This window comes from Microtus oregoni, unplaced genomic scaffold (genome assembly GCF_018167655.1).
Source record: "Microtus oregoni isolate MIOR12 unplaced genomic scaffold, Mior012 000020F_ref0000438, whole genome shotgun sequence".
NCBI classification, from domain to species: domain Eukaryota; kingdom Metazoa; phylum Chordata; class Mammalia; order Rodentia; family Cricetidae; genus Microtus; species Microtus oregoni.
In genome coordinates, this window is record NW_024543079.1 from 23,730,074 (window position 1) to 23,743,889 (window position 13,816).

At 42.7% G+C, this 13,816-nt stretch overlaps 1 protein-coding gene across 1 annotated transcript in view; it reads right to left on the reverse strand.

Annotated features, from left to right (window-relative positions):
• Dtd1 (D-aminoacyl-tRNA deacylase 1) overlaps positions 1-13,816 on the reverse strand; it is a 163,381-nt gene that overhangs the window by 137,761 nt on the left and 11,804 nt on the right. Inside the window, exon 3 of the mRNA XM_041670516.1 lies at positions 7,988-8,223. Within this exon, the coding sequence (XP_041526450.1) occupies positions 7,988-8,223 (236 nt within the window). The remainder of the gene's footprint in view (positions 1-7,987; positions 8,224-13,816) is intronic.

Here is a 13,816-nt window from a genome sequence, read left to right on the forward strand (position 1 = left end):
TATTCATTTCTTCAGTAAAGCGTAGAAGTGAAGAACATAAAAAGTCAACAAATTCATCAATAGTACTGTCTTTCCAGACCCTGGATCCTTCTTATGACTCCTGAGTGAGTTAGTCTTTTTTCTCATCCCGTCCCAAGTCCGAGGAGTAAGTACTTAGACTATACAATGGTGAACAGTTTCTTCCCACCTACGCCTCACTCATCTTTTAAACATTGTCCCTTAAAGTGGTTTACTGCATGGCTCATTGTGTCAAACTGCAGCTCCCATGATGAAATTTTCCCTTTCTTCCCTTTTTTTTCCTTTTTCGTCTTAAATTACATTTTGTTTTATTGGGGGGGGGGGTTCAGGGGCATAGGGCAAATGCGAGGGGACAGAAGATGGGTGGGGCCAGGATGCATGATGTGAAAGACACAAAGAATAAATGCAAAAAGAAAGTTACAAAATAAAATAAGTACCATCCTTATTTCTTTAACCTGAGTGGCCACTACAGACTGTGAAGAAAGAGCTGGGCCTCCAATTCATGGTCAGAAGTGTGGAGGGAGCTCAGGGTATGAGGTTTTAAAAAAGATGAAGGAAAATAAGGCCAGGAAGGAAGAGAAGCCAAGAGAAGCAGTGTGTTTGTCAGGTATCTTCTACTGTACCACAACACCTGAGACATTTGACTCACAAGGAGAAATGGCTTACTTTACTCATAGTTTCAGGGGTTTCTGACATCCTACCACTATGTCCCTAAGTCCTACCACTCTGTCCCTAAGTCCTACCACTATGTCCCTAAGTCCTACCACTATGTCCCTAAGTCCTACCACTATGTCCCTAAGTCCTACCACTATGTCCCTAAGTCCTACCACTATGTCCCTAAGTCCTACCACTATGTCCCTAAGTCCTACCACTATGTCCCTAAGTCCTACCACTATGTCCCTAAGTCCTACCACTATGTCCCTAAGTCCTACCACTATGTCCCTAAGTCCTACCACTATGTCCCTAAGTCCTACCACTATGTCCCTAAGTCCTACCACTATGAGCCTGGGCAAGACAAAGAATCATGGCAGAAAATAACAGCATATAACAGAATAAAGCTGCTTACCTGGGGGAAACAAGAAGAAAGGGGGTGAGGGGTGGAGCAACAGTAGCACTTCCTGTTTTTTTCAGAGGACCTGAATTTGGTTTCCAGCACCTACATCTGGCAGCTCATCATTAATTGACTGTAACCCCAGCTTCACACACTCAAATACCTCTCCTGGACTCCCAGGGTACACACACACACACACACACACACACACACACACACAAATGTCTTTCACTCACACACACAAAGTAAAATAAAATTTTCTTTAGAAAGAGAAAGAGGGAGGAGGGGCTTCAGTTCCAGTATCCCACTCAAAGGCACAACCCTCAGTGACCTCACTTCCTTCCACTGGGCCCCACCTCTTAAAGTTTCCACTATCTCCTATGATAGCCACAAGCTAGAAAAGAAATCTTTAGTATCTTTAGTAAATGGGCCTTTGGAGGGCATGGGGACTATGGAAGGGAAAAGGATGAATGAGATAGCTGTCACCCTCATGAGCCTGTCCTCATTTCATCACACCAGATAAGGCCATGACGACAGGGGTACCAAATCTCCGCCATGCCACCAACACTGGACTTGGGGCCACCACAGACACGTATTGTAGGTAAGAAAAGGAACTTGTAAGATTAGGTTGTTCTTCACTATGCAAAATCAATTACAGAAATCATCAAAAGATAGGAATTAAGGATGAAAGTAGAAACAGTTCCCCATTTGGGAAGAAGGCTAAAGTATAATCATGAGATGATGTAAGCTAAGCCTAAAAACGCATGCAGGAATAAATAAGCCAATCACCGAAGAGGAAAGGAAAAGATCTGAGTGACAGAAAACACTAACCAATTTAGAAAAAAAAAAAACATTAATACCTGTACCAAGCTTCCACACAGAAGCATGAGACCATCCCATAGTCAGCCAGCCTTGCCACTCACGAGCAGTAAAGACCAGACCCACGCTGTAATTTCCTAAATTTATATTCAGAATAATGACTTCGGCTCACAGTCCCTGCCAAAGCCAGCATCTGCTGAAAGTTCACTCATGCTGCTAAAATGATTTAAGTGGTAAGAAGGGTAGGAAATTAGATGAATCCATAGGCATTAACTACTAACCACAAAGCAAGAACTAGATGTGGTCTCCTGGCTCCCAAACCTTCTCCTTGCATTATGAAGCTGCAGGAGGCCTAGACATAATGGATGCTCCATGCAGGGCACAGAGATGGCTGGCCAATCATAAGCTGCCACCTCCTTTAGTGCCTATCCACATTGTTCTAGCTCTTTGCCCATGACAGATAAGACCCTACAGCAAGTGCATAGGAGTTCTTTATACTACAGTAACTTCTGCTTTGCCTGGGAAGCCTTTTTAGGTCCTGCTACACATGACTCAGCACTGGAATTAGAAGCCTGGAAGGGTGGGCTCTTTCTTTTCAACCACTTCACATTGGTATAATATTTATTTCTACACTACTATGAAACAATGTCTGTTTAGCACTCAACTTAGAGAGTGTTCCATGACCCCTGCCAAATGAGCTTTCAGCATTCATCCCAAGCTGGAACTCCCTGGGTGGCAACAGAAGCCACCACTGACGACTTTGCCCAGGGGCCACTCTGTCAATCTGGAGCAGAGGTTCTCAACCTTCCTAAAGCTACAACCCTTTAATACAGTTCCTCATGTTGTGGTGACCCCAGCCACAAAATTATTTTTGTTGCTACTTCATAACTGTGGTTCATTCTAAAACAGGGGGGATTTTTCCTCTAAGCAGTCAGTCATCTGAAGATACCCAGACAGTGAGAAAGCAGCAGGGTCACAGGCTGTGGAATGAGAGAGACGGCTCTAAACAATTTGACCTTACTTCCTGCAGCACAGGTCTGGTTTCCCTCCCTATCTCCATCCCCAGTGAGCTGGGAATCTGCTGGGACCAATGGTATGTGGCAGAAGAAAAGCTGTGCTGTTTCCAGGCCTGGCATTTTTATTTCCTGTCTTAGGGCACTGGTTCTCAAAATCCTTGCTCAGAGAAAGCCAGCACCACATTAGAAACCCAAGTACATCATCTGTCTCTGAGAAGCCCTGGCATTGCAGGGGGCCCAGGAGGATGAATGACCCTAAGGGGGAGTAGATAACTGTAACAAGGCCACCTTAGCAGGAAGGCAAGCAGAAAGCAAAGGTGTGCATACCTAGAGAGCTCACTAGAACACACCAGAAACTTCTCAATGGGTCACACAAACACATGCTCGAAGAACACAGTTTGCATCTCCCCTTAGCTCTGGTCTCGGCTTAAATGTCTTGGCTGCTGACAAAGACAGAAGCCAAGTTGTCATATTTCCAACCATTTTTTTTAGTACTGTAGTCTCCTCAACTCCTCTCTCTACAGCTGCCTCTGCAGTTTTTGGAACCTTCAAGCCAGTCACACGTGTGCCAGTGTGGCATACCTACAGCTTTCCTAGAGACCTAGCCATGAGCTCTGCGGTCTCCAGCAGAGGTACACCCCATCCCTGCTGTTCTGGTGCTCATTCTAATCCCTACCTCAGCTCCAGTGCAAAGAGGAGTGCATTTGCGCATGCTGCACTGAGGTCTCTGCTGGCCACAGGGTCCACCAGGGAGTGCCATGCCACAGGGGTCATCCCAGTTAGCCCAGTGATCCCAGTGAGGACCTGGAGAGCCCTAGGAAAGTTTGACCCCTGCTCTGAGGCTGACCTGTCCAGTGCCCTGGATCATTACAGCAGATAAGAGACCCAGAGAGTTGGGGAAGAGACACAAGGAAGATATTTCTAATTTATGTACACGACCAGTCACTAGTAATCCATAATGCCCATGTTCAAACATGTAATGTAGCATAATGAGTCAAGAAGGTCCAACAAATGAGCTCAACAAAGAGCAGCAAGAAAAATGAGGCCTGGGAGCACTTAAGGAGGACAGCCACCGCCCCATGCCAGGCCTTTTGGCTTGTGTGGCAGAAGTCAATCAGCGGCTGCCCTACACACATCATTAGAGTGAGCAAGCACACGGTTTCGGGAGAGAGGAGGCATAACAGTTCCTGTGTAGCAGACAGAGGCAGACCTTAGGGGGTGAGGGTGGTGAGGAATGGGCTGGCATGGATGGCCTGCTTGGTACCCAGGTCCATGATGATGCCCAGGCATAGGCTGCTGCCAAGAACTATAGTGTGGGCATAGCCATGATGCAGCAGTGAGGGGCCATGTTGATGTCTGTGGTTCCTATTACCTTCAAGGGCCCTGCAAACACCCATGAAAAAAAACCTGAGACCATGTTGGTGTCTGAAGAATATGCCCCCACAGGGGCTATGCCAATCTGAAAGGCCTGCACTGCCACCTGGGACCATGCAGGGTTACAAGAGCAGAACATCATAACAATAATGACTTCCTGAAACAAGGAAACATGGCTGCAAGGTGGGCATAACAAGGTAGACATAACACCCCTTTTGAAACAAAGGTAGGGCTGCAAGGTAGTTAAAAAAACAACTCTTTGAAACGAAGACATGATTGCCATTCCTAGAACAGGCAGTGTAGAACCATTTGTAGTTAAGGTTACAGGTGGGGTGTAGCCCAATCCTTGAGAAACAGGTTTAATCATAAACAGGAATGAACCCAGTTTGTCTTTACTATAAGATGGCTTTTAAGCCTAAAATGGAGACAGACTGATTCTTCATTTGTTGTGAAAATGCAAGTGAATAAACAATGGGCAGTGCTTACTCTACACAGGGCCTAGAAGATCCAAAGCTCCTAATACGAGATGTAGTTTGGCATGCTGTGTACTGACAATAATAAAGTGGGGGTGACATAACTAGCTTGCCCAGGGGGGCACCCATTCTATGTAGATGCAGGGGGAGAGCTCAGGTTAGAGCACCATCACAAACAATAGGAAGTGAGACAATAGACTTCCCTGCCTAACATGAACCACTGCTGGTCTGAGTGGGAAGGGCTATTGGCTGTGAAGAAAATGTCTGCAATCCAATGGACACTCACTGGGAATATGAAAGACCAAGTTATAAATGTAAAATGAATGCTCAGCCATGAAAGGAGAAGGAAGTGGAGAAAAAAATGTTAACAGTAGTTAAACTACTTTCCATTTTAAAGTTGCTGAAGTGGCCCTGAAAAATGCTAAAATAAAGAAAATGTATTCAGTAGTTCATTTGCCTACATCTCTTCAGCTCAAAGGCTTCCCATGAAGCTGGAAGACAAATTCTCAAAAATAATCAAAGGCGGCAGGCATGGGAAACACGCTGCACTCTTCCCAGTGAAGGCTGGAGAAGAACTAAGGCCAGAAGAGAGAGAAGCTCTGATGACAAAACCATAGCCCTTCTGAAAGTCCAAAAGTTGCAAAGATTTTGCTTAAAACTCTGTACTTTTTGATTAAAAATTCATGTCATGTTTCATAAAAGTAATTAGATGGATCATATCTCATGTGTTTAAATTCTGACCCACTATAAAATGACACTGTTTACAGCACACCACTTCAGGCCCTTCATATAATGTCCTGGATAAAAATTCATACCACTTCAAAACTGAAAGCATCTAATAATACATGAAGCACTCCTCTCTAAGGACTTGGATGAATGCTGTTTTGCATTCAGTCAAGCATTTCATAAGCAGTGTCAATGCTCCCCTGCTGAAAGCGCCCCTGAAATACATCAGAGATTTCTCTGAAGACAATGCTGAGGGTTCCCAATCCTTGGCTCTGCAAAGCAGTAATTTCTCAGAGGACCTGACTTAATCGCTCACTCCATGAAGAAGCAAGTTCATAGCAAAGCTAGGTCAGAGAACCCCAGAGATGGAGCCACAAGCTGCCTCATGAATGCAGTTCTAAAGGAGGCCATTTCCAGAAGAGACAGAACTCTTCTGCTCCATCAGAACCCACAAAGGCTGGGATTTGATTTAAAGCACAAAAATGCTGTATATGTTTTCTCATGACAAATGGACACATTTTACAGGGACGAGAATTAAAAGAAACACATCCACGTACATGCAACAATAATAAAGAAATAAAGGTCTGAAGCTGGAGGGTTCCACAGTTAGGAGAAAAAGGCCAACTCCTTCTTCACCCTCCTGATCTGACACAAAAGCCTGGCTGCTTAAACAAAGGCCTTGTGGCCTTTTGTCTCCCAGCAGCAGGCCCCCTGCTGATGGAGTGGGAGTTCAAGGCCTGATCAGGACTGCTTGAAGGGACCCTGGCTGGAGCACGTGGCTCTGGCAGGGCTTGCCCTTCTCCCCATTCCCTCTGCCCTGCTAAAAACCATTAGATTACTTTCCTAAGCTAGCCACCAAGGTCTGTTCCTTTATTTGGCCACTTCCTCCTCCTGAGGCTGACTATCAAAGTCCAGAAATCAGAGAACCCCCTTTGACTGACCTAATTAACATGCCCAATTAAAATTAAACACCTCATCCTAACAAGGGGTTCCCCCTTAACCTTTATAAATCACCATTTGCCTATATTCCATGTCTGTCTCCCCTCTATCCAGAGGCAGTCCTTTGCCCCTCCAGGGCGAATGTCCCTGCCACTTTCCCTTGTCCCTTTCCCCTTCTTGCTTATCCTCCCTCTCCATCACCACAGCGTCCTAGCCCATTCTAACAGACCTCCCCTTTTCCTCCTCTTCAAAACCACACCTGCAAGGCCATTTGCTCTGGTTTTCTCCCTAAGTCAGAAAGCAGCCACTGTAACTTTTCTTCCCAGTTTAATAAAGGATCTCTCAGTGAAAGCAGGTGTGTGGGAGCAGTCTGTGCCTAATCTTGGGTCTGGAAGGGAGCCCCCGCTGTGTGAGCATCCCCTTCACCCAACCAATCAACCATCCCAGCGTTCTTCAAACTGACCAACCCTAAATTAGGAAAGAAAAACTCTTCAGAGGCTTTTAACAGTCCCCACCACAGATTTTCAGCTTCCTGGTTCCCCCTCTACTTTGCAGAGGGGTCTTTTTCTCTGTAGGTCTGCTATATGTGTGTTTTCTCACCCCCATGGTTTGCTCCAACTGCTGATTTTGTCTGCAGTGCTTGAGATTTCTCTGCTAACACCTGTTGTGCTTCAGATTTTTCCTGCTTTTTAATTCTTTAACAGAGAAAATGAACCAATCAAGACCTCTAAGCTGTATCCTGACCATATCCACCTTTTCCATGTGGGTGCTGAGATCCACACTCGAGTCCTCTTGCACTCTTACCACTAAACTATCTCTCCTGCCTCTCAAGTCTACTGTTCTTTTTTTTTAAAAAGGCCTTTTTATATACATGTGCACAAACACACTTTTTGTACACATGTGCATGCACACACACATAAAACATATATATGTGTTCCCCTGAAGGACACACTGGCTGACACACAGCACCTTATACTGCTAATCTACTATGCACTTGGACCGGTGTTTCCCACTCTTGTCCTCAATACATACATGGAATATATTTTATAGATAGATAGATAGATAGATAGATAGATAGATAGATAGATAGATAGAAATAGAATCTGAGAACTTTTTGTACTGATTACTTGCCTAATGCCATAATATTCTATATATATTAAACCAAATCAAAATAAGTCTACAGGACTAGAGAGATGGCTCAGGGCTTAAGAGCTTTTGCTGTTCTTGTAAAGAGCTGGGGTTCAGTTCCCAGCATCCCTGTCAGGAACCCACAACTGTCTGCAAGTCCTGCTTCAGAGGATCTGATGTGCTTCTGACCTGTGTGCACACCCGCACTCACATGCACATACCTACAGACACACACATAATTTCAAAATAAACCTTGAAAGCATTTTTATAATTAATTGTATTTGTATCTTTCTGTTTGGGGAGGGGATGTTGTTTTGATGCTGGGGAATTGAACCCAAGACCTTGTTTACTCTAGTGTCTTTTTTTTTTTTCAGCGTGAGCCCAGGGCCTCACACAGTCCATTAGGGGTCCCGGCACGGAGCTGCCTGAGCTTGTCCACCTACCTCTGACCAGCTCTGGCCTGTAGCTCTTGCGCAGCTGTTCCAGGAAGCTGTTGTAGAAGCTCTCCGCCTGCTCTGTGGGCATCGCCAGGTGGAAGTCGGGCTTGTTCCCCTTGAGGACACACTGGAGGGTGAACTGGCTGACACACAGCACCTCGTACTCTTTATCCATCACGCTCTTGGACCAGTGTTTCCCACTCTCGTCCTCAAACACACGCAGATTTAAAATCTTTCGTACCCTATGGGAAAAGAGAGCAATGAGAGCTACCAGAAGAATCACAAGGCCGCCAACATACTCCATACTTCCAAAGAAGGATGCACGGGTGACTCCATCACTCACAAAAGCTGCAATACAGACACATCAGTGAGCCATGCCTCATTTCCTCACCGCCATTCTCAGTAACAACAGTCCAGCCTGAAAGGTGTGCTCTCTTAACTCTTACAGTCCCTCTAATTCATAGCAGTCATCAGTGGACTTAAGATCACAGCCACCAAAACTACAAGAAAGCAGTGGAAACTGCAAGGGATGCACTGCTCCTCACACACTGGACCTTCAGGCTCAGAAGTAAAGGCAGAGTGTGTGGTCCAAGAGAGAGCTACCAGGAAAGGAGGCACACACACACACACACACACCATAACCACATGGGACACAGAAACTGCAGACGACATCTCCCCTCCACCTGTCCCTGACACAGCACTAGGTAGAGGCTGCTATAGCCAGGAGGATCTGATAATTTCACCTTCTAGCTCAACATAGCTATGCCAGCATTCACTCCATATGCATTTTCTTTATTTCTTACATTTATGGTTCATGAAGGTTTTGTTTGTCTCTATGCATTTTTCAGTTAAGTTCTAGGGTTGTTTTGTGTATTTCTTTGCCCAGTTGACTGTACGGCACTGTTTTCTATACTTTTCACCCTTATCTCATATACTTTCCCTCTTATTCCTACATCTTCCCTCTCTCATCCTTACTCCATCCTCTTTTCCTTCTTAATTGTAGTCTTCCACAGAGCTGACACCTCCAGAATCTGTGGGCTCCAACAGCACTCCAACCATCCCCACAGCCACTTACTCGCCTTTTCTTTTTCATTCATTCTAATATTCAATCCTATCCTCACCCACTCTACTTCCCTCTCAATCCTACTCTTACTAAAACCCCAGTGTGCTCCATACTGTCCTTGAATGTTTATCCTCCAACAGCTGCTGAAGTCAAAAGGGCCACCACGATTAACTGGCTAGTACAACAGCTGCACAGTGGTAACAACCAACTGGCTGTTCTCACAGTTACCATTCCACTGATGGAACCATGCAGAGTGTGAACCAGGCACCCTGAACTCCTGAACTGAGGAACTTCTTTCTAGATTACACGCAAATCCGCCACGTCTAAACATGTCTTACTTGAGCACTACAAATACTTCAACTGAAATAAAAAGGCTGTTTTAAAAAACAAAGAAATAACACCAGATGCATAAATCTCAGTATACAAGATACATAAAAAGCCAAGATAACATAGTTCTCAAAAAAATTACTAACTCTGCAATATATATAAAACATATAGTTTATAATGTTATAATATATAGATATATAGTTTATAATGCTATAATATATATTAGATATATAAAACATATATATACATATATGTGAAATAAATAGCATATAGCTCAAATGGATTTAACAGACATCTACAGAATATGCCATCCAAACACTGCAAAATACACATTTTTTTTCTTTGCAGTACATGGAATTTTCTCTAAAACATCATATATTAGAACACAAAGCAAGACTGAAGAATACAATTAAAATCTGAACTTTTCGATGTCTCTTCATTTTGTTTGATCACAATGAAGTATGTCTACAAATCAATAACAAGAGAATTGAGAACACAGACACACGGAGATTAAACAATACAGTACTGATCAATGAATGTGTCCTTGAAGAAATCAAGAAGAAAATAAAAAAACAAACAAACCATTCCTAGAACCAAATAATAATGAAAATAGGCCAGGCAGTGATGGTCCAGGCCATTAATCCAAGTGCTAGGAGGCAGAAGCAGAAGGATCTCTGTGAGTTCAAGGCCAGTCTTGTCTACAAAGTGAGTTCTGTGACAGAGAAACTCTGTATCGAAAAGTCAAAAAAAAAAAAGGAAGGAAGAAAGGAAGGAAGAAAAAAGGAAAGAAGGAAGGGAGGAAGAAAAGAAGGAAGAAAGAAAATAGAATACACCAAAATTTATGGGCTACAATGAAAGCAGTCCTATAGGGATATTTACTGTTCTAGGAACCTACATTCAAAACTGAGAGATAGCAAATGAATAACTTAATGATATACAAAGCTTTGAAAAAAAAGAACAAACCAAAGTTTAAATCAGTAGGTGGGAAAAATCATTAATATCAGGACAAAAATTATAAAATGGAAACAAGAAAATAATAGAGAGAATCAACAGAATTAAAAGTTGGTTCTTCAAAAAAAAATAAGATAGATAGACAAACTCTTATCCAAACTAACCAAAAGAAAGAGAAGACCCAAGTTAATAATATTAGAGATGAAAAGAGACACCACTACAACAGATACCAATGAAATTGAGAAAGTTATTAGGTCTTATTGAAAAAACATACATTGCAATAAATTTGAAAATCTAAACAAAAAAAATGAATTAGGCCTGCCAAATTAAACCAAGATGAGATAAACAATTTAAACAGATCTATAAGCAGTGAAGTCAAAACAGAAATTTTTAAATCCCATAACTAAAAGACATCCACAGACAGATTCACTGGTGAATTTTATCAGACTTCAAAGAACTAACACCAATGTTTTGTTATAATGTTATAATATATATATATTAGATAGATAGATAGATAGATAGATAGATAAAATGTAGGTAATATAAAAATATATAAATAAAAATACAATAACATGTAGTATATAAATAGTATGTAGTATATAAAGGAAGGAATATCACTGCTGTGATTTGAAAGAGAAATGTCCCTCATAGGTTCTTATATATGAAAATTTGATCTCCAGTTGGGTGTTCTTCAGGCAGTTAAGGAACCTTAAAGAGGTGGAACCTTGCTCAACATATGTCATTGGAGGAAGGAGGATTTAAGGGTTTGGAGCCTTTCCTCACTTCCTGTTAGTTCTCTCTGCTGCCTGTGTCGATGAAGCTTTGACCAGCCAAGCTCCCTTCTCCTGCCAAGATGTCTAGCCTTGCCTGCTGCCACGCCTATCCCACCATTATGACTGTGAGCCAAAAAACTCTTTCTTTCTTATGTTGCTCTTGGTCATGATATTTTATCACAGTCACAGGGAACTAATTAATATAATCACTAAACTCTTACTGAGAAGCTAGTATTACCTTGAATCAAAAATCAAATAAAGATGCAGCATAAAAAGAATATTACAAACCAATATCCATGGTAAACATAGATTCAAAAATTCTCAACAAAATATATACAAACAAATTTAAGAACACATCAAAAAAAGATTATTTACCATGATCAAGCTGGTTTTATTCTAGATATGTAGGAATGGTTCAACCTATGTAAATCAATAAATGTTATATATTATATAAATGGTCTCAAGAACAAAAATCACATAGTCATCCTGATAGATTAAAAAAAGCTTTTAACCAGACACCGAAGAAGCAGGATGTGTTCTGCCCTGCTGAAAAAGGTACTGAGCCATATGGCTAACATATGTAAAAATAATGGACTAATAATATATGTTATAAGAGCTACTACGGGGCTGGAGAGATGGATCAGTGGTTAAGAGCACTGGCTGCTCTTCCAGAGGTCCTGAGTTCAATTCCCAGCAACCACATGGTGGCTCACAACTATCTGTAACGAGATCTGGCACCCTCCTCTGGCGTGCAGGCATACATGGAGGCAGAATATTGTATACATAATAAATAAATATTTTTTTAAAAAAAGAGCTACTATGAAGCCTGAGCTAATGGGCCAATCTGTTTATAACTTATGTAGACCTCTGTGTGATTCTCTTTGGGACCTTATGGGCTGTGGGAACTGGGCAGGACAGAAACCCCAACAAGCAGGCCCTATGATAGGGGAGATTAGAGGTAGGCAGGAAAAGTAAACTGAATGCAGGGAGAAAGGAGGAGTCAGGAAGATGCCATGTAGTTGCCAAAGGAGAAAGACGCTGGAAATTTACTAGTAGGCCACAGTCACATGATGACACACAGATGAATAGAAATGGGTTAATTTAAAATATAACAACTAATTAGGAATATGCATAAGCCATTGGCCAAACAGTGCTATAACTAATACAGTTTCTGTGTGATTTTTCAGGTCTGGGCAGCAGGGAAACAAACGAGAGTCTCTGCTTAGAGGACTCAGGTGTCTTTTCAGTGTGACTGTCATTAGTGTTGCTTTAAGCAGTCTCCACTCCAATTAAAAGCTGACTCTGGAGTTGGGGCATGCCCTCCCTTCTCTAGATCCAAGCATGCTTATTCAAAGGTTTCTTCCAAAATTTCGGTCCCATATCAGGTGAGTCACCTGATTATGTGACAGAGAAAGAAGAGAAAACACAATAAAGGGGCAGACTGCACCCAATGGGACCATGCTACTCCTCTCATACTTCTTTGGTTTTGGTTTAACTCTAAAACTTTTGCTAAGGAATAAATCTTATCTCAAGATTTGTAAAACTATTGTGTATACTTTCTGTACCTTGAAATTTATACGCATATGGGGTATGATTAAAACCCTGCAAAATCTGTAACAAAAGGGTTAATTTAAAATTCATAACACCAGAGTTGACAGCTAAAAATCTATACATAGGGAATCTTAAAGGCCATCTGAGCTGCAGTCCCCCACACTGGAGTGGAGGCAGCCATGTGCCTGACAGTCATCTTTGCTAGGGTTGGAAAGGATGAACTTTACCATGTGACCTCACTCCCATTTTGATTAGAAGTATCTACGTGCCGTAAGCCAACCAATGAAAAAAACAACACCTCCTACCTGTGAGGCCCAAACCAGATGATTCTCCACTGGTTTGTTTTTTTTGTTTTTTTTTTTTTTTTTTTGGTTTTGTTTTTTGTTTTTTCGAGACAGGGTTTCTCTGTGGTTTTGGAGCCTGTCCTGGAATTAGCTCTTGTAGACCAGGCTGGTCTTGAACTCACAGAGATCCGCCTGCCTCTGCCTCCCAAGTGCTGGGATTAAAGGCATGCGCCACCACCGCCCGGCTTTCTCCACTGGTTTTGATCATACAAACAAGCCTCCCCGTCATCCACCTCAACCCACAGTCCCTTCTTTTCTTGCCTATCCTCCCTGGTGTCCCTATCTCCCACCTCAGCACACGCTACCCACCCAGTCAGGGGAGGCAGTCCCTGACCAGGACCCTGAAGAGAATTACAATACTCCAGAAGGTGTCCTTGCTAGGGATCAATTTGTAACTTGCCTCCTAGATGGTCTTCAAAGGTTACCCTTAAAGCAGTAAATGAAAAAATTCCAAGAGGTCATCCAGGATAAACATGATAATCCATCTCAATTCCTAGACCAACCGCAAAGATCCCCTTGTAATATACCAGTCTGGATCCAGAGACCCCTAGTGGAAAACAACTCCTTAGGACCTACTTCTTCTCCCAGAGTTTCCCTGACATTAGGGCCAAACTTACATGTCCAGAGAAAGAACCTCTGACTCCATAGGCAGAAGTCTTAGCAATGCCTTTAAGGTGTATCATGGGAGAGATAAAAAGCCTGAAAACAAAAATACCTGATGCTGGTGAAGGCCTTTTGACTGGCCATCTGCCCAGACTCCCTGGCCTCCCAAAGACCAAAAACCTCAGGGTCCCTCTTTTAAATGTGGACTAGAAGGTCATTGGGC